This window comes from Eretmochelys imbricata, chromosome 7, assembly GCF_965152235.1.
Source record: "Eretmochelys imbricata isolate rEreImb1 chromosome 7, rEreImb1.hap1, whole genome shotgun sequence".
In the NCBI taxonomy this organism is placed as follows: domain Eukaryota; kingdom Metazoa; phylum Chordata; order Testudines; family Cheloniidae; genus Eretmochelys; species Eretmochelys imbricata.
In genome coordinates this window covers 106856883-106879073 of record NC_135578.1, presented here as the reverse complement: position 1 = coordinate 106879073, position 22191 = coordinate 106856883, and the positions used below count along the sequence as shown (strand labels likewise).

General features: G+C 41.4%; 1 protein-coding gene across 3 annotated transcripts in view; it reads right to left on the bottom strand.

Moving 5' to 3' along the window:
- Window positions 1-21970, bottom strand: part of ATE1 (arginyltransferase 1) — a 182397-nt gene extending 160427 nt beyond the window's left edge. For all 3 annotated transcript variants that reach the window (XM_077823002.1, XM_077823001.1, XM_077823000.1), the window contains exons 1-6: window positions 21310-21970; window positions 15781-15844; window positions 12756-12818; window positions 11725-11828; window positions 9510-9773; window positions 450-682 (exon numbers count right to left, since the gene is read on the bottom strand). In XM_077823002.1, the coding sequence (XP_077679128.1) occupies window positions 450-682; window positions 9510-9773; window positions 11725-11828; window positions 12756-12818; window positions 15781-15844; window positions 21310-21412 (831 nt within the window). In that variant the 5' untranslated portion in view covers window positions 21413-21970. The remainder of the gene's footprint in view (window positions 1-449; window positions 683-9509; window positions 9774-11724; window positions 11829-12755; window positions 12819-15780; window positions 15845-21309) is intronic.
- Between the last annotated feature and the right edge of the window lie 221 nt (window positions 21971-22191).

Sequence of the window (22191 nt, the reverse complement as noted above, 5' to 3'; positions counted from 1 at the left end):
TAAACTGATTTTATACACCATGATTCACAGTATTTTGTTAAATGTAGGATTCTCAGCAGCAAGAGCCCATGATTGTAAGAGTCAGAGTGCCCTCTAGAGGCCAAGAAAGGCTCACCTTTGTTTTCTCATTCATAAGATTTCAAGGGGAAATTTTTAAACAATAGCTAGGCAATTTATGAGCACACGGTTCTAAATAATTTAGGTACTTTTGAAAATCTCCCTGATAATGTATATTTTATAGCAAAATATATTTTCAAAAGCTGACAAATTAAGCGCTGGAAATGTAAATAGTATTTATCATTGCTCCAGTGCTTTTATTTTAAAAGTGAGCCTTTTCCACTTCAGATGTTTTCACTAGTCTTTTCTTTGAAAGTTGCTTCTAACGGTAGAAATGATTTCTCTTATGTATGTGCATAAAAATAAATCAATAGCAATGTAACTGACAATACCTCTAACTGATGTGCGGCATCATCAGGTAAGGAGACAAAAATGAAGTCTTCAATGGACTTAGGTTGATTCGCTTTAGATTTAGAGTTTTGAGAGTGTATAACCTGAGGCTCCACTTGACTTGGAGAGCCTTCAAGTGTGTGTGTCTGGTTCTGAAGAAGCTTGTGCAATTTTCTTTCCTTCCGAATGGCCTTAGCTTTTCGACAGGGCGGCTTGCTCAAATCAGCCCCTTTTCCTAGACGGACATAAAGAATTAAACAACAAGGTTATATCACAGATAGCTATTACATGAAAGGTGGGACAGAAGAGAGTTGGTTACAAAAAATACTTTTACAAAAGATATAATTTTTTTAATAGCATGATGTTATTTAGCATTTACACAGCACTCTTTTCCACGTTCAAAACATTTTGCAGCCATTAGCTAGGATCCCACATGCCTTAAGGCAAGCCAGACCTAAACTGCAGCAAGATCATTCCTTTCATGGCATCTGATATGGCAAACTAAAAATCCTATGGTAGCTTCACTTAAATTAAAATTTGAGATTTTTAAATGAATTAAACAAAAATACAATCATTACGGTAGCCCTCATTCATTTTGACATTAAATTCAATTTTACATTGTACCCTGAACTCAGTTTTCAATATGCTGCATATTTTTGTCTAAATGAATAGCTGTATCATATAAATTATACAGGATTTTAGCTGCTGAGTAGGAAATGGGATGTTTGGCATGGAAGTCAGTTTGAAATCAGAGATAAACACAGTAGGTGGGTGTTTCAGCTAAAATGCTCAGCCAATAAAACAGTTGGTTTCAGAATTAATGCTCCACTGAGACAAATGGGCAGAGCTACTGTTTCATGCTTTCTACAGACTTAGGAGGATAATCTAGTTATACTCATTCATTCACATTTTTATGCTTACATTCACAACCACAAGGACTAAAATACCCTATTTATTTTAAATGAAAGCTTAAATTCTGTAGCAAAGTTATATTATAAATGATGGATTTAGTGGTGGCAGAAGTGCAACATAAACAAGGCCCTGACAATAGCCCCATGATGCAAATATCATTCCCTGTTTCGAGATGGAGAAACTGAGGTAAATAGTTAAAGGTCTTGGCCTAGACCTTAAGTCAGTTTCAGAGTCAAGGATACAAATCAAGACTTCCCAATTCCTGACACACACTGTGCTTAAATCACTACTACATCTATCCACAAACAAAGGCCAGCTCCTATTTAGTTGCATTGTGTAAAGCAGTCCTATATCCAAGCAATTAAAAGGATCACCTTGAGGCACTGGAAGGACCTGTCACCACCAACAGCGAATTGATATATTGCATTAGCAAAGCAGAGGGCAACCTGACAGAATCATGCACAGGACGCAAAGTAGAATGGATTTATTTCACACAGCCTGAAAACCCTTTGCTACATATATATAGTCATTGCCAATAGCTCTAATATGCAGAGCAGAGAAGAATTAAAGGCCAGATAAGTGTGTAGTCTGAAATACGACCTAGCTTGCCTACTTTTAAAAAGGTTTAAATAACTATATTGCCACCCCATCATCATCAGTATTTTGAATGTGCATATTTTTATGTCGGCTCTTATTGGTTACTTCTTATGGTTGGTTGTGAAATAGTATTTTTTTTTTTTTTTAAAGAAGACAAATGTATAAGAGGAACATGTATGGGAAAGAGTCATTAGTGATAGCTTAAAGATTATCGGACCATATATAATTTAACACAAGTGAGAAAAGACTATATGGTGCTTCACTATTACAAACTGATCACTAATACTGAGTAAAATTTTCAGAAGTGCATAACGGACTTTGGAGTTTAATTCTCATTTTCAGAAGTGGCTGACTTAAAAATGACTTTCAATGGGACTTACAAAGCTCTTAAGTGCCCTAATCACTTTGAGAATGAGACTTCAATGTTCTTCAAAATGTTACTGTCTGAATATATTCCTATAACTCTAAATTATGAAAACAAGAACTGTACAACAGTATGTATAATTTCACAGTATTTTCTCATATTTCCATTTCTAGCATTTCCATTTATTTCAGAAGCAAATAAATATTCCAAATATCAGTCTTATCTTATTTAAGTCACATTAGAAACAGTATACTGTATAGAAGACACTTGGTACAATATTTTACAACAGGTCTCTCTAGAAAATACAGCATTTTGGTATTCTAGTATTTATGTAATTTACAAGATCTGAAAAAACAACCAACCACTCTCCCTTCCGTTTTATTAAAATTATTTTCTTATTTAGCAAATGAAAATAGCACATCAGCTGTAATATATATTATACTGCTTTAAAACAAGTTAATATATTCTTGGCTTTGTTGTAAAAATCTCACTTACTGTATTTTTAGACATATCATATTTAAATTCAGGGGTTTTTTTACTTACCGAAGAAACGTCTAATACTATATGCTTTACAAACAGTGAGCTTTTCTTTTAAAAAATAATCAAAACTTTTAAAATTTTCCAACCATACACAGGCTTTGTGCCTGTAAAAACACTTGAAGTAAGACTCATATTGGAGTACCGATGTCAAATAGTTAAAATGGAAAAATCTCACACCTATTAATTACGCCTTCAAGAAAGCATATTCATTTTTAGACCTTTGATAGAATGCAGAACATTACATGTATTCATGCAAGTCACGGTTATTAATTCAAAGAGTGTATTCTTAGATTTCACTGGACCCATCATGCTGCAGGAAACGCACCAACACATTGCTTATAATAATTAAAACTCTCCTGATATTTACTGAGATGGGATAATGTAATTTTTCTCCTGCTTTTCACTAAAAAGGTATTAAAGTATTTCAATACTTAAAAATCAATATTTGCTATATTAATCATTGTTTAAAGCAGCTAATTTATGACTAGACTCACTGAATTCCTGTTCACCTTCAAATTCTGTGGCTTTCTTTCCCAATGACACCTTTTCTAAACATTCAGATATGTCACTTTCCTATCTCGCATGAAGCTGAACTAAATGTCTGAGTTTAAATAAACTATAACAGGCCTATTTCCATTTCTAGTATGAGACACAAACATTTAAATTTATGCATACTCCTCTGATCCAGAGGTACAACGGGTGCACTTGGTAAAATCATATATATGGAATGATGCACAGAAACAAATGAAGAGAAAGTCTCCCTTTGCAGAAATGGCCCTGCTGGAAAGAAAAACCAGAAAAATGCTTGAGTCCTGACCCCTTATTAGAATTTTGCTGATTTTCATGGTTGACAGAGAGTCTAAAACCAGTAGCTACATGCTACAGATAAACAGTCTTTCATGAACAAATGTTGAATGTACATAAATTAAGGCAATACAACTTATAATTTTCCCTTTTGTTCATTAAAAAATAATGGGTGCTGAATACTTCCATAACCTAAAGGTTTAAGAATTAACTCACTACTCTGTACCCAAGCTCTACAGATCTGGTACAATGATAAACAGGGCTGGTCAAAAAATTTCCATTAAGTCGCGTTATTGTTTTATTGTGGGTGGTAGTAGTTGTTGTGTTGTTATGGTTTTTGATGAAGTCCCATTACGTATACTGGAGAAAACATCAGACTTAGAAAAAGATAATTGGAGAAAATATTCCAGTCTTCTAAATCTGTTATTTTCTTTACTTAGCTTCATTGGCCAAGATATTGAATCTTTCAAAAGTGACTGATCCTTCAAGTCAGCAGTAATATTTTGGCCTTGGTCCAAGACTAAAATCTGTAGTCTCATTTTGTTTGCTTTTATACAACAAAATGAACTCAGAACGTAAGGAACTGTAATCTTCCATTTTATCATTCATTTTATAAGTATCATATTGACAATGAGGCAAAAGCTATCAATGTTAGAACACAAGATATGGGGAATATCAAGAGTTGGAAAATTAACATTGATTTCATCCAGTTCGAAAAAAGGACAGCTATTTCCTATGCTTTCCTCATAAGAGCACTTAAACAAACAAAATGTTTAACAAAACATCCTTAAATAAGTTGTATATAGGATTGGTTAAAGAATTGTTTTACAATATGTTAGGATTGATTAGAAAATTGTTTAGTAATATTTTAGTAAAATGATTGGTTAAGGGAAAGCTAAGCAAGACTCAAGTTGCACTATATTAACTGTGGTACAAAAGGAAGTTCTTGGAAACCAATTCCAGGACAGCCCCAAGATCATAGCTGGCAGCCCTCAACACCCTGCCAATGACACCATGCACAAGCTGGAGTACCCCAGATGACCTGTTCTTGACTGGCCATCAAGAAAAGTTCATCTGCCTTATTGGGAGTGGTGAGTATTGTAGGTTTAGCGTGTGTATTGTTTTGGTGATTGTTAATAAATAGAGCTTAAGTAGGATATTACTGTGTAAGGCTCTTTCACTGGTAAAAGATGTTCTAAACCTGCAAAAGATTAAGCCCTGAGTCCACAGGGAATAGGTCCTGAGCCCACAGAGGAGTAGAGCCTGGAGCCCTTGGAGGAGTAAAGTTAGGTGCCTAATCTAATGCTACTTAATCTAATCTAATGCTACTTAACCAGGTAATAAAGTTACACCTGTCCAATATCAGGAACATCAAGACTCAACACTGTGCGGAACCAGAGATGGACGGGCTAATGTCTTGACACACACAGGCTTTGCTCTCCAAGGTGCGATACCTGGTGCAGAGGCTTTAGCACAACCAGGGCTCTTCAGGGGAAGCTCAATACAGGGGTAACTGGGTAACATTTTATGGACTGCTATTCAAGAGGACAGGCTAGATGATCTAATGGTCCTTTCTGACCTTTAAATGTGTGAATAAATCTGTGGTGATGTTGCCTCAGCTCTACTAGAATACAAGGAAGCACCTAGGGAAGATATGGGGAGGAGGAGGGAGACAAGAGGAAGACACAGATGAGATATCACAGAGGAGCAGGTGATCTACCCATGGTCACCCACCCCTAAGTTAGTCTTTTCACCAGCAAACCTGTTTCATCAGACTGGGGGGGAGGGGGGGGGTGCCTCAGGAGCAGAGGTACCATACTGCATTCCTGAGGTAGCTTCTTCCAGTGGCAAGCCTGCCATGATTCACCAGAAGGGTTCTAGTCTAATGGACTTGAGCAGTGACCACTACAGGTGGGAGGGTGAAGACTTCCCAAGGACCTTGGGAAGAGGCACGACTGGCCAATAAGCGGGAGGTTGTAACTGCTACACCCCAACACCACTCCTGCTCTCTTCCTCTGCAATTCCGGCCAATGCAATGAAAAGAATGTAAGTGATCATCCTTATTGTTCAGTTAACTAACATTTTTGTTTAGGAGAATAATACTTTTCATCTAGAGATCTCAAAGCACTCGACAAAGATAAGTAAGCATCATTATACCCATTTGACAGATTGGGAAACCACAAAGATTGTGACTTGCCCAAGGTCCTAGAAGAAATCAGCAGAAGAGTTTAAAATTTTCATGATACTCTTGAAGAGTTTTTTGAGCATCTAGCCTGTCCTCAGCATCTGTTTAATCTCACATTTCTGCTGTAAATTACACAAACAATATATTAGCAAAGGAATAAATACATTGGTTTAACTTTTTTTTATATAAATATTCAAACCTTTTTTCCTTATGAAAATATGCAGAAACAGACCACTTATTCTGTAGGACAATGACCTGTTTATGTAATGAGGTTTTTATTTCTACATAAACAAATTTTATCATGGAAAACGTCAACTTTTTTCCAAGGCAAAAACTAAACATCTCTCAATCTGGAAAGTTTTAAACTAGAAGTAACCTTTAACACTTACTACATCTAAAACATTGCAGGTATACTGAATAAGATTTGGGTGTGTTTGTAACTCACTTTTATATTTTATTTAAAGCCTTCCAAAAAGGAAAAGGACAACACTGGAAATTTCTGTTTCTAAAATATGTGCTTAATTTTGAAATAATGAATACAAACAATACATTTCAAACTTTCTCTGCATCTATATTGTTTAAAAAGTGTCACACAATGTTATTCTTCACACAAATTCAGGACTCTACCTCGATTTTAAAACAAGGCAATTTATACTAATCTTTACTCATGGCTGCCATCTGCTGTCAATTTCCATGCATCCAACGAAGTGAGCTGTAGCTCACGAAAGCTTATGCTCAAATAAATGTGTTAGTCTCTAAGGTGCCACCAGTACTCCTTTTCAATTTCCATTTAGTTTGCATTCAAGGACTAGGAAAACAGTTTACATAGTTAATGGCAAAGCTTTGTCTTTTTTTAACAGTTTGTTTGTTTTGTTTTTTGGTAAAAATGTCCACAAGGGGGTAGAAAAGTATTTAACTTTTTAAAAAATGTAATCACCATATTCTAACAAGCCTTTAGAAATCTGGGACCAGATTTACAGAAATGCCCAACAAGCAGCTTTCCCAATGCTCTTGCTGTGTACTTTTACAAGAAGTCTGGCTCTTTCATTTAGGTGCTTAAATGGATATTGTGTTGTTGAAAATCTGTCACTCGCTGGGTGAGCCTTTGCTAGGAAAAAAAATGTGTATTCTTAGTTTATCTCACGTTAGCCAGACACTAACGAATGTAAGAAATAATTCATGAAGAGAAAGTGGTTTGTAGTTTTCACACGTTTGCAAGTAAAGCTAACCTCTAGGGTCTCCCATAGTCCGTATACTTACCTGCCAACATGTGTGAAAACTACAAACTGCCCTGTCTTTCTTCACAAGGGTTTCACCCAGTATAGTTAGAATGTGCTCACTAACAGGGGGTAAGAACACACTCTTTTTTCTAATAAAGACAATCATTGATCATTGTGATCATTTTAGAAAACCTAGTACATGAGCTATAAATTGCCTGGCTCCGCTGCCACAGTAAGCAATATCACAGCTCCCATAAGCAGAAGAGTTTAGAATGGAAGGACTCCTGTTCAAGTTATTCCTTTAGAATGCTCAATTGGTAGTATTTTGCTTTGGGGTTTTTTTTGTTTGTTTGGGTTTTTTTTTTAGGAATAAACATCTCATACTTAGTTTCTGCCGTTAAAGGTGAATATTTTGGAAAACAACAAATCTGAAGGCAGTTGAGAGATTGAACTGTAACTTGTGCGATAAAAATGTAAAACCACCACTAAGTTATGAAAAATGTTAAAAATATCTCCACTATTCTGCTTCTTAATTCCAAAGAAAAACTCTTTGGAGTTAGTGTTAAAGGTTACTTCTAGTTTAAAACTTTCCAGATTGAGAGACGTTTAGTTTTTGCCTTGGAAAAAGTTGACCTTTTCCATTATAAATTTGTTTATATAGAAATAAAAACCTCATTACATAGACAGGTCATTGTCCTACAGAATAAGTAAAATAAGCAAAAATTCCCGTGCAGTGTTTGATACACAAAACCCCCAGCATTGTACAAATGCATGAGTCTTTGGAAGTGTAATGAACTAGAAAACGTCTATTTTTGCTGTATAAAAGAAAAATGGAACTACTACACATACAATTAAAAAAATACATTTTCACTATCTCACATTTTACTATCAAGCAGGGTGGGGGTTTTTAAAATATTTAAGTCTCTCAAAGAAAAATAAGGCTACATCCTAAACACATGAAACAGGCCAAGGGGCACTTCCATAGAGGGTCTTTCCATGGGCTCATGGCCAAGGCAAAGCTATCCTTCTCTGGAGTGCAAAAACACTAGCATTCTGCTTCTGCAGCAAAGTACAGTCCAACTTGTCCTTGGAACAGAAAATAGCAAGTACAACCCTAGGCCATTGAACATATGCAACTGATGTTTTTTTCTGTGTAAGAAACATAGCTCCTAAAAAGAAGAAAATAATTTATAAACGTGCACAAATAAGACAGGCAACTATAACAGAGAAAATAATTTACAGGATAACTAAACATGCCACCTAAAGGAAGATAACCCTTAGCTAACTAGTTTTCATGAATGGAAGTAACTAAGTCCACTTTTTTAGACACCAAATTGGTTTTCTATTGCTGCTTATGAGGTGAGATTTATCAATTGCCTATTTGGCTGGAGAGCCTAGATGACGCTCAAAGCTTCCGTGAACTGGCAGCCATAGAAACTAGCAACCATGGACATAAATACACCTCTACCCCGACATAACGCGGACTCGCATACAATGCGGTAAAGCTCCGACACGTTGCTCTGAGCAGCGTGTTAAGGGTGCCAGGCTGGGGCCGAGGGGTTGGATAAGGGGCAGAGGGTCTCCGGGGCGGTCAGGGGCTCCCCCCCCCCGCCAGGTCTGGGAGGCAGGAGCATGGGGGGGGCACTTTTGTGGGCTCCACAGTCCCAGAGTGGCCCAGGGGATTAGCGGGGGGCCAGGAGCAGCCCGCTCCACTTCCCTCGCCCTGGCCCCAGCCGTGTCGCTGGAGGAAGGGGGCTTGGGGGAAGGGATCCCCCCTGCACTCACCAGAGGTGGCGGAAGCCCGGCCCCAACCCGCTCCCAGCTGCAGCACTCCGCTTCCCGCCGCAGGTGAGTGCGGGGGCATCCTTTCCCCAACCTCCCCACACTCACCGGTGGCGGGAAGCGGAGTGCCATGGCTTGGAGGTGGCGGAGTGGAGCGGGCTGGGGCCATGTTGCGCCGCTTCCCGCCACTGCCGGTGAGTGCCTGTCAGGGGGCGGGGGGTGTGGATAGGGGTCGGAGCAGTCAGGGGACAGTGAGCAGGGGGGTTGGGTAGGGTGTGATGTCCTGGAGGCAATTAGGGACGGGGGGGTCTCTGGAGGGGGTGGTCAGGGAACAAGGAACCGGGGGTCACAGCAAGCTCGACATAACGCGGTGAGATTTTGTGTCTCCCAAAGACCATGTTATATCGGGGTAGAGGTGCACCTGCTGGATGGCTCCAGTGAACTGAACAAAATGAACTGGGCAAAATATTGGGAGCATTAAAAAGTCATGCAATATGCACCATATCTTGATTTACAGACTGTAGTTTCCTAGGCAACTGAGGGCATATGAAAGAAAGAGGAACAGCCCTAGGTTTACCAGCCAAGGTATAACACTCTAACAAAACAATCTGAAGGGAAAAATAATGGGGGGAGAGGCAAATAAAGAAACTTTGGCTACCTGGCTTGGGTGTTGTATGAACAAGTTTAGCTGAATCCGATCTTTCACTAGATCCTGCACTGTCTTTATCTGCACATGTCTGGGGAGGCTCTGACTCCACTTCTTTTTTCAGTTCCTCCTCTGCGTTATCTTCAGTCTCAACCCTCTCCGTCTCCTCCACATTAAGAGGTTTCAGTTCAGATTGACTGATGTCAGATTCATTTTTTAATACAAAACTGCAAGCAACAGCATCCTCTCTGTGGGAATCCATAGGTTCTTCTGTAACTAAGATAGATGACAAACTGTCAATGCAAGACAGGCAATCCAGATTCATACCACACCAGGGTTATTATATTAAGATTCATTTGCATCCAAATCATTTAGAAACTACAACAGCTAGCAAGAATGCAGACAGTTATGATCTTGACACAAGCAATGTTAGAGTATCAAGACAGGAAACAGTATCGTTTAAAAAAGAAGGACGGCAGTGGGTGTAATTGTCTTTGGCTTGTATAAACATATCACTGGATTTTTATCCAACGCTTGAAGAGACAGTCCACTTAAAAATCACTTCCAAATTTTTTTTTTAACCTTTTAATGTCACAGGTAAAGCCCTACTTGAATTGTGGGATGACTGTCAAAAAATTGCAGCCGAGTTGCAGACAAGCCATGGAAAATTGCAGAAAAGTAATAACGGACCTAAATAAAGTCCATTATCACTTTTCTACGATTTTCTGCTGTCAGCTGCCTGAGGCTGAGAGCGGGAGGCTCCCGCTGTCAGCCACCGGGGCTGAGAGTGAGGGCCCAGGGCTGCCTGGACTCCCAGCGTCAGTCCCACACACGTCAGGGCTCCCACTGTCAAAACTGCACTGGAAGCCTTATACTGCAGAATCCACAATTTCCTCAATATTGCAAGTAGCACCTTAGTTATCAGTAACAATTAAGATTATTATAAAAATATTCAAGAAAAGTCTATTTTTCCTCACTTTTTAGTATCAGTTTTACAATCACGTTTCTCCTCTCCACCCAGTATAGTCAGTCAGCTTCCAAAGGAGCTGGAGGCCTATGCACACAGCATCCAGGGGAACTCAGATTCAGGAGCAGATTAGGCCTGAAACTACTTATAACTCTGACTACTATTCTATCTTATTGATGGGAATAGAGGCTGCATTAACTCACGTGAGGTGTGCTGTAACAATGGGATTCATATCCTTGTGCTTCATGTACACTGACAAACACCAAAACTACTCTCCATTCCAATACCACAATACCTTGTGCAGTGCTGCCATAGAGACTCCACCTTTACAATTGCCATCTGCCTAGCCCACTACAGGCTTAAGCGGCATGGAAACAATTGTTTGAGTGAATTTCACTGTATAAATTATAGCTCATACTTCGCTCATGACAACATCCAAAATAGGGTTGCACTTTCCCAATTTAACAAGTTTTTTTCAACATAAAAAGATACACTGCTTTTGTTTATTTGCACTACCCTCTTAAAAGCCTGAAAAATCAAATCAAATCAAGTGTCTTCTTTGTGCCACACATCCATGATAATAGCTGTTTGCTTTCCTAAAATGAAAATCACAACTAATCTCACTTCAAACAAGATACTCAAGTTATGATCTAATAACCTGCTGTGACCAATGGAGGAAGCACAAAATAACTGAAAGGCTCACCAAAAAAATTGCCAGTTTTGTTTTTCTGTAAATTTCTCAGAGCTTTCTTGAGTAGGGGCTCTTGTAATCACATATGGGAATAAAGGCCCTTCCCTTGATCCTGTTCAGATTGTGGCTTCAGTTGCAAGGGTGAGACAAAGCCACTTGCCTGATACTCCCCTAGCTAGAAAGTGCCAGGTACATGGTGGGGGAAGCAAGCTGCTATATGAAAAAAAAGTTAAACTTACTCCTCCGCAGAAAAGGAAGTAGCACACGAGGAACCGTCACAATTCATTCCTAGTCTGCTCCTGGGGCAATGTAGCCACATGGTTCCCCCTTCTCAGGGCAGGTTGTAAAGATACGGTATTTAGAATCCAACCAATAAACACCGAGGCTAAATTCGATCTTGTTTTTAGTTTGTTTGGGTTTTTTTGTTAAATGAGGGTACTTTCTTACCCACCCCACCCTCCATCAAAGCCCCTTTCAGGGCCTGAACCATTTCTAAAAACATAGCAGGATACATTAACTCTTCCATGGGAATAATCCTCACACTTCTTCAGTGACCAAGAATTTCTTACCATCACCAGCCACTTTGGGAGAATCCCCTTTAGCAAGAAATTTCAACATTTTCTTCAGAACTTTCTTGTGAGATTTGGAAGGTTGAAAATGTAAAGGTCGACATCTAAAACAGGAAATCAAATATTTTTAAATATTCTCTTTTTTACAAGAAATATAGTTCAAAGAAAACAAAGAACTATAGAAAGTTATAATACAATATTGCATATAACTATTTATTTTTCTTTAACTCATTTCTTTTCTATTTAAATTCCCTTGTAACCACCTGCTCAACTACTTTATTAACAGGATTATTTTCAAGATTCTGACCTCATGGATGCCTTTGCAATATGCACCTTTATATGCACTCTTGCAACTGTATATGGATAAAGGAGTACATTCTCATTAAAAAATATAAAGCGAGTTTTATTGCTTGAGAAAAGAACTTATTGGGAGTCATCCAGTTACCCAAAGAACAGTTACAGCACTGGTGGCAGCAATCCAAGCTTCCTTGATACTACCCACCACCATTACCTGGAAGTAAAGGTAGTTCATTCTCCATGACTATTCAGTCCACAGTATTCCCTTTTGAGAATATGAAAGAGAGTGCCTGTAGGATGCAGACACATCCATTAAGAGCCAGCCTGCAACCACCAGCTCATTTCATGTACGCCTTCACATAACTGCTGCTCTGAGCTGGCAATCTAGATGTGATAGGCCAGGATGCATTCATGATGGGATGGTGCAGGATGATGAAGCCTGTCATAGTTTGCATGAACCCACTTATGTCTTATGTAACATTCAAAGAACGCAATACCATTAAAAAGTAGGTTTACCATCCAACTAATTATTTTAACCAGGAGAAACTAATACATCCTGGAAGACCATGTTTGTATGACCACGATCTCAACTGGAAATGGTCAAGCCAAGTTATTTTTGAACATGTGGCCTTCCTTAAATGTTAGGATTTTTCACACTACTATCATATTTTAAATTATTCCTTTTATATGCAACACAGCTTTAAAGGCACTATTCACATGCAATAAGCTCTTACCTTATTGTGTACTGAGGACAACATGTCTGATTCATAATGGGCTTGTAGACATACTTCCCACTTCTAAAAATTATAATAAAATACTTCATTAAACTTGTAGCAATGTCTGTTATAAGTACAATACAAAATTAATTCACAGAAGTTTCTAAATTGTTCTAAAAACACGTGAAACTGTTCCTTCAAGTAATATGAAAATCCCGTACTGACTAGAGTAACAAAACTGAAATAGCAAGTTCTTTAGCATTTTCACCAACCTGCTACCTGCTTCCACATTCAAATTTTATCCAGTCATATTTAGGCCTTTCAAAAATGCCAACTGAGGCATGGAAACGCAACTATGAAAGACTCTTATCTTGGTCATGTAGCCCCATCTCCTATCTAACTTTTCAATACCTTCCTACCTGAGTGTTAATTTATATTCTAGTTAAGACACCTTTTATAGTGATCTCCAATTCTCTGTAATTAGAAGCAGAATAGGGCTTGAAAAATCTACTTGCCTATTACCATGGAAGTTTATCCTGGAGCGTGGAGGGGCCTAAGCTAACAATTTCCACACAATGTGAGATTTTTTTCTTTTAAGTTACATGCCTACCCCTCATAATGGCAGATATTTTTCCTGATACAGGACTGTTTTTCTGAGTCTCCAGACATATACCTCCAAGCGTCATCTGTTTGCTCATAGCTTTTGCAAGCCACAACCAAGTCAACTTGGAATGACTTCACAAATTAGAATGGTCAATTTCATGACTGCTGTAGAGACCTGGACAGCGATGAAACTGACAAGAATCAGGATCATGGCAATTACATACTTCTGCTACTGCTCCTTGGAAAAGCTATGAGCAACTGTGGAGGCAAGTATTGGTATCCACAGAGTAGGAAAGCCAAAAAAACAGAAGCTAAGGAAAAGGTAAAGTAGCAATCCTCCTTGGAGCAACCAAAAGACGCTGGGTTAGGGGTTAGAGAGAGATGAAAAAACAATTTCTTCCTCAAATACAGAAATTCAGCTTCCAATTTATTACCCCGTGCCCACTAGTCAACGTTCGATAAAAAAGATGGCATCTCCAAAAATGGAGGATAGCACCTTGGTAGGAATCCTAGAACAGTGGTTTTCAAACTGTGGGTCATGGAATATAAGGAACTGGGTCATGGTGGCTCTGGTCAGCACCACCGACCGGGCCATTAGAAGTCTCGTCGGCGGTGCTGTCTGACTAACACAGGCTAGCCCCGACCTGTTCTGACATCATGCTGCACCCCGGAAGCGGCCAGCAGCAAGTCCAGCTCAGAGGTGGGGGGCCGTGGGGCTCTGAGCACTGCCCCCGCTCTGAGCACTGGCTCCACACTCCCATTGGCCAGGAGCTGGAGAGGGCAGTGCCTGTGGGCAAGAGCCATGCAGAGCCACTTGCACGCCTCTGCTTAGGAGCCAGACCTGCTGCTGGCTGCTTCCGGGGCACAGCATGGTCCATGGTGCCAAGACAGGCAGGAAGCCTGCCTTAGCACCCGTGCTGCGCCGCTGACCAGTAGCCGTCTGAGGTAAGTCCGCACCCCAATCCCCTGCCCCTGCCCTGAGCCCCCGCCACAAATCCAGAGCCCCCTCCTGTGCCACAAATCCCTAATCCCAGCCCCACCCCAGAGCTCTGATCCCCTCCTGCACCCCAACACCTTGCCCTAGCCCAGAGCCCCCTCCCACACCCTGAACCCTTCATTCCCAGCCACATCCCGCAGTCCTCAGTCCCAAACCCCAACTCTCTGCCCCAGTCCTGAGCCTATCCCACACCTCAAACCCCTCATCCCCAGCTCCGTTGGGTCGTGGACATCAACAATTTTCTTTAACTGGGTCGCCAGAAAAAAAGGTGGAAAACCACTGTCTTAGAACACACCCCTTTTCTTGACAATTGGGGAGTGAGCTGGGATTCTCAATAGAGTATTTTTCATATCTGCCACTAGCGAGAACAGTTAGCCTCTGGCCAGTAGTTCTCTGGTGAAAGTTTTGAGAGCTGATATGTGAATAAAAATCATATCTGTATGGCAGTTCTCTGTTATTTACTAACATGTAGTACTTGAAAACTTGCATTTTCTTCAAAAGAAAGTTTCTTCTTTCATGCATACTGTACAAATAAATTGGGAATGTTACAGATATGTTTTAAAATATTTCAGTTTTTAAAGGCTATGACACTCTTCCTTCATTTCTCCATGCAGGTGGATGCTAGAGTTGGTTACCACACCATATCTTCCACCTTTGGGGGGGCGGGGCGGGGGGAGGGAGAATTGTGAAAAGAACTTTCTCCAGTTTGACCCAACTCTTGCATTTACAGATTATCTGGATTAGAGTAACATTTTCAAGATGTATAAAGTACTTCAGTACTGTTCTAAAACATAAACGCCAAGACATAATAATGAAGTGCCTAACATTAGGCTCCTAAACCCATATTTAGTCACCTGATTACATGTTGGATTTTCGTACATACTGAGTGCCTAGCAGCTCCCACTGAAATCAACAGGTGCTGCTGGGTGCTCAGCACTTTTAAAAACCCAGCCATTTATTTGAATGACTAAATACAGGGTTAGCAGCCTGACTTTAGGCACCCATTTTTTTCAAGTCTTAGTCAAAGGATGGAAGTCATCTAATGCCAATCTCCAAAGGAAAAAGTAGGCCTCAAGTTAAATATTTAAGTATTTTTGTATTAAGGATAATTCAAACTAACACAATTTAAGAACAATATATTATAAATAAATACATATTCACTTATGTTGGTGAAAGTTTTGAAAATCCAATTCATCTGCCATTATTTATACTTTTGCACATTGCATTTATATCAGGTAGGACAAGGAAAATCATTTTCAGTTCCTCAGTGCTGCAATGTGTGTATTTGTTTAAATACAGATGTTTTCATTTTTCTATCTAATTAGTAAAATAGTCTACTGATCTTAGGTATTATGAAAGCTTTTTCTTCCTTAAACAAAATTTAAATTTTGGACCAAGCTTAAAATGACAGCATCCCTTTAAAGATTGTTTTTCTTAATTTACCTTCGCCATCCTCTGTCTATAAGATCCTGGTAATCTTGAACAGTCATCGAATGAGCCCACATGCCTGTAACAAACAGGTCACTCTCACAGTTATCTTTAAAACATTAAAATTTAAGCAATTTCTACTGAAAGCTTACTGTAAATCTAAAAGATTAATTTGGGATTTCTTCTAACAATTTTTGGGGGACCAGTTTCTTATATTTATAAACTTCATATTAAACACTTCAATGAATAAAGAGACAAAAAACTTAATGGGAAATTTGTTAAGAGAATTTAAAAACAGGCAATGTAAAACAAGATTGAAGTAAAACTGAAAGTCAATCATCCAATTAATTTAAAATTTAGAACATTTTAGTGTCAAATATTTACTATGTTTAAGTGTATTAAAATACTTATAGGTTTCAGAGTAACAGCCGTGTTAGTCTGTATTCGCAAAAAGAAAAGGAGTACTTGTGGCACCTTAGAGACTAATGTGTTTTGTCATTTTATTCAAACATCCATACAAAAGGTAGAACCGACTTTATAATCTGATTATATTTATTAGTTTCCCAAATTCCCTACTGACATGTCTGAAAGAGGCAATCACATATAGTTCCCCAATTTTAAGGTGATGCCATTCAAGGCTAGGAGCAAAATACCCCACTTCTTAGATATGAGTAGCTCAGGATATATTTGGAAGGCCTCCTGATGCAGATTTAAACCAGGAGTTTCAGACCCTTAACACCAGAAGAAATGGCAAAACAAAATGCAGATGAAAGGGCACAAGTAATGAGAGGGATTATCTAAGCTTCTTTCTGTGCCTACTATGCTATCATTTACTGCGGTATCTACCACAGTGGTGGTTCTGATAAAGACTTTAATACACGATTCCATATTCCCAACATGAAAAGACTTAATACCATATTACCTGACAATGGGACTCTGAACTCAAGAAACAGAGCAGTCCTCAAGCCAAGAGAAGCAAGACAGACCATAAGATGGCCTGAACTGTACGGGTGGTTAGGACAAGTGCACAGAATATGATCACAGACAGCTACCAGAATAGGGCCTAACCTTGCAGATCTTTAAAGTATGTCTACACAGGAAAGTTTAACCAGTTATACCAGTATAATTCCAGAATAAAGGTGGTGGGGGTTTTTTGTTTTGTTTTGTTTTTTTTTGGTTTATCTTAAACTCCTTCCAAAGCAGCATAAGCTAAACCAAAAAAAGCCACTCTTATTCCAAAACAAGAGTGTCCACACATGTGTATCAGTTTAAATTCACAACTTCACCAGTATAACTTTCCCGTGTAGACAAATCCTTACTCACAAGAGTACTCCAGCTGAAAACAGAAGAACTACTTGTGTGAATATAATGCTGTGTTCTTGGGTGGGGACTGAACCTTGGAATTCTGGTTCTGAAGCATTACAGCCGGTCAGGAACTTTCCAGCCAAATTTCAGAGTAACAGCCGTGTTAGTCTGTATTCGCAAAAAGAAAAGGAATACTTGTGGCACCTTAGAGACTAACCAATTTATTTGAGCATGAGCTTTCGTGAGCTACAATGAAGCGAGCTGTAGCTCACGAAAGCTCATGCTCAAACAAATTGGTTAGTCTCTAAGGTGCCACAAGTACTCCTTTTCTTTTTCCAGCCAGTTTCAAAGGAAAATGCAAATTTGTTGAACCTGAAATATTTCACGGAAATGTCTCAGGTTTGACAAACTCTATCAGAAGCCTGCCTATTTTCCTGGTGTGCCGCTGAGGAGCCTAGGCTTCTAGGATCTGTGGCTCTGGGGCAGCCCCATTGTGTGGACTGCAGCCAGGGTTGGGAAACACAGAGCTAAGAACTAGCTCAAGACAGGACTCTCAGGGTATGTTGAGCTCAAGTCACCATGCTAAAATAGCTATGTGAATGTTCCAGCTCACGGTCACAGGCCTAGGGATTGGATGGGCTTGAGAGCCTGAGCCATAATGTCCACATTGCTATCTTTAGCTCAATACCTCAGGCCCCACTAGCATGACGTTTGCATTTCATGTTTTATAAGATGTTTATAAGTGTGAATATAATGTAACTGGAATATGATTAATGCAAAAGGTCTCTTGTAAGGTATCATTACAAAGCTTATAATCTACAGAGTGTGTTCATCCTATTTGTATGAATGTATCATTCTTGTATCTGAAGCTAGAAATATGAAGTATAACTCTGAGGTCCTATTGTAATTATTCAAAGTGTGGGCCATTAATGGTGGTTTAGAATCTTGATGGCTCTCATTGACTAGGACAATTAACTGTAGATGGCTCTGTTTACCTGCAAGCCTCCACTACATACATGCGGCCAATCCTGGAAGAATGGAGGGGGGGCTCACAAGACATGTGAACATGTCCCATGATACTGGAATCCATCTTTAACCTGGTGCTTTTCCATTTAGGAGGAGGGGTGTGTTACGAATTACACCTGGTAGGACACGCACACAAGTGCTACGAATTACACCTGGTAGGACACGCACACAAGTGCTACGAATTACACCTGGTAGGACACGCACAGTTCGAATCTAGGCTGAGGCACAGAAACAAAGTCCACAACTGCAGAGTTCCCAAAAGACACTAAGTTTATTACGCTCGAGTGTGGTGCCCCCCTGCTAGCCAGGAGGGGACCCTGAATGCAGATTATACAAAGATTATATACCTTTTAGCAAAGCATGTTGCCCTCGTGCATCGGAAACCTTAGCCAATAAACAAACCCTTGTTTTATCTACCACCTATCCCTGCTTGGTGCATTCCTCGTGCTATACCAGTATGTTAATTACACAGCATGGTCCTAAAGCCATGCATCAGTAACTTTTATTATCAGGATGGGAGGCCTCACATCAAGGCCAAGAAACCGGGAGTTAAAGACTGACAGAAACCAGATACTGGGAGACAAGGCAGGCTGGAGACAAGGAGGAGGATTTTCACAGGGATTCAATATCTAAGGATTACTCCTCCTGGTGTATGATGTGCTGGCATTTAAACAATGGTGGGCCCCAAACCAAAATGGAGTCACATGTGCTAACTTTTCCTTAACAGGTGGGAACCCAGAGAGACACACAAAGGATTCCCACCTTGTGCCAAAGCTATAATAGGGGGTGGAACAGAACAAATGCGGCTGCCAGTTGTGAGAAATCCCCTAGTTACCACCTGAGCTGGAACTAACAGGAACTGTACCAGGGAAAGGATTGGGCCGAGACTAAGAAAAAGTCTAATTTGTGAAAGAAGCTTACTGGAACATGTGTAACAGTGAGATTTAACTGTATTCAGTTTCTTAATGTATTAGGCTTAGACTTGTGTAATTTGTTTTATTTTGCTTGATATTTTGCTTCGTTCTGTCTGTTATTACTTGGAACCACTTAAATCCTACTTTTTACATTAATAAAATCACTTTTGTTTATTAATTAACCCAGAGTATGTGATTAATACCTGGGGGAGCAAAACAGAGAGATATGCACAGCTATCAGTGCTAGAGGGTGGACAATTTACGAGTTTACCCTGTATAAGCTTTGTACAGAGTAAAACAGATTTATTTGGGGTTTGGATCCCATGGGGAACTGGGTGTCTGGGTGCTGGAGATAGGTGACCTGCTGAGCAGTTTTTGGTTGAAGTCTGCTGCTTTGGGGGTGTGGACCAGATGTGGGTCTGTGTTTGCAGCTGACCAGCATGTCTGGCTCAGAGGCAAGGGTTCTGGAGTCCCAAGGTGGCAGGGAAAATGGGGTCAGAGGCAAATTCAACACATCAGGTGACAGTCCCAGGGGGTCTCTGTGACCGAACGGGTCACACCAGCTCAAGATGGGACTCTCAGGGTATGCCTAGCTCAAGCCACCATGCTAAAATAGATACGTGGATGTTCCAGCTCAGGGTCACAGGCCACAGGGTGGGGTGGGCTTGAGAGCCTAAGCCATAATGTCCACATTGCTATCTTTAGCTCAATAGCTCAGGTCCCACTAGTGCAAGTCTGTCTACCCAGGCTTCGATATTCACTCCCAACTGCAGCACAGACAAACCCTGAGGGCTTCCAGCTTCCTGGCTTTGCAGCCGGGGGTCTGGATATCCTGACATGGGCATCCAGGGTTCGCGACTCCATGGCAGCCCTGCAGCTTTGACTGTCTTGGGCTAGTGATACCTGGGCTTCTAGACTCCCAAGCTGGCTGGCTGGCTCAGCAACTCCCACAGAAGCCCTGTTGTGCATCCAGCAATGGGTAGTCCACATGGTGGGGCAGCCCCCACAATAACAGACCCTGTAAGCCTTGGCAGCTGCTGCCTGAAATTCACATGATTCTTGTCAGTTTCACACTGCCAAGCACTGAATAGCTAAAAGAAAAGGAGTACTTGTGGCACCTTAGAGACTAACCAGTTTATTTGAGCATAAGCTTTCGTGAGCAGCTCACGAAAGCTTATGCTCAAATAAACTGGTTAGTCTCTAAGGTGCCACAAGTACTCCTTTTCTTTTTGCGAATACAGACTAACACGGCTGTTACTCTGAAAACTGAATAGCTACTTATACTTGAAAAAATTACATCTAGACAAATCATTAAAATTATGATAATAATGGAATACCCATCTATTAATAGTGTACAAACAATATTTAAATGTTTCCTTTTTAGAGCTGAAAGTCTTTCACAAATTGAGGCCCACACAGATTAGGGGACACATTTTCAAACCTATGTACCTAACTTTTCAGTGACTACAGCTCCCACTGAGTTCAGTTAAGAGTTGTGGGTTCTAAGCACCTCAAATGTCAAGATCTAGGTTCCTTGAAGCTAGGAATCCAAAACCGGAAGCACCCACATTAGAGGCCAGTTTTGAAAGTTTGGCTTTAAGTGACTTGCCAAGGTCACGTTGCAAGTCAGCAGCAAGGTCAGACACACCCCATACCTCTCCTGACTATCAATCTGAATGCCGACTTCCCTCAGTCCACAAATGCTACGTTTCTCACAGCCAAAAGTGGCATAGCCTACTTTTAGGAGAGCTTTTTAAAACTTCTGGGATTGACTGGCACACCTGTAAACTCTACACAGATGCAGGCTTGATAGAAATTGGGGGGAAAGGCAGGGCTCACAGAAAGGCTTAAGGGAAGAATGGGCAGTTTTGCCAGGGCATTTTAATGTGAACAGGTTGCTACTGGATCTTAACCCTCAGAACTACCCCTTCCACCAGCCAGCCTATGAACGTGCCCAGTTCCCACACTTCCCTCAGCCCCATATAAACAAAGAAGCACCCATGCTCCCGAGTCCCTCTCTCCCCCGTCCCGACGTCTCTTCTTCGCCCTCGGCCCCCCTCACACTGGCAACTCTCCCTGTCCTGCAGCCTGAATCAAACCAGTCCCCTCACCTAAACTGCCTGCATCAGTCCCTCCCCAGCCAGCCCCTCCCACCGGCCTCTCCCACCCCACAGGCTATCCTCCGGGTCGGCCCCCCCGCCCAACTACTCCCTCAGTCCCCTTTAACAGATCCAACTGCTCCAACAACCGCCCCCCGCCAACTCCCCCGCCCCAGCCCCGGGGGGGTCCCGGCCCGCACCATGGGAGAGGTTGCCAGTCACGTTCTTGCAGTAGCCGCAGCGGTAGCCGGCCTCTCCCCCGAAGTACTCAACGATGCTCGAGGAACGGTCGACCCCCGCCATCTTCCCCACGGTCCGTACTGACCCACCAGCTCAGGGCAGCGCCGTGCCTGAAACCCTACTCGCGACCCCGGGGAGCCCGGAAGCAACCGCCGTCGCCATTTTGGTTATGGGCAAGCCTGGCGAGGTTGCGTCCTCACAGGGAGGAACACAGTCATAAACTCCGCCATCTTTACTAACGGCAGCCCACACGTTTTCCAGGAGAAACAGAGGGGCGGGTCCGTCCTCTTTACTAAGGGCATGGGAGCTTCCTCGAGGAGAAGGTCGCAAGCTCCGCCATCTTTACCAAGGGCAAGTGCCGCTGAGGGAGTCCCAGTTTCGCAGCGGTATTTCAGAGCTCCGGCCCGGTGGTGGCGGGGTGCCCAGCCTTAGTTGAGCAAGCTGGACCTCTGCCCAGACATTTGTGTACTCCGGCACAGGTAGCAGCAGGCAGAGAGGGCTGCGTCCGGCTCCCGGGCAGCCAGTGCTTGAAGATCCGGGCTGCTTGCTCGGCCTTTGCGAGAGCCGGTGTTACAGGGCTTGTTTCCAGCCCAGCCCTTTATACCTACTTACCAGTGGAGACTTTCCCTTGGACAGAGGCGCAATAGCCACACTGGTAACCCTCCTTCCAGCCTCTGTACTCCACTACGGTACAGTGCATCGTGCACGGGGGGCCTCACACCCGGCCACGGACTGCGCCCTGCAGCGCCTCTCCACGGGGGGGGGTTGCAGCTGCTCCGCCATGTGCACGGGCCTTATTCGACAAGCCCTCAGCCGGGACGCAGCCGGTTTACCCTTTTCAT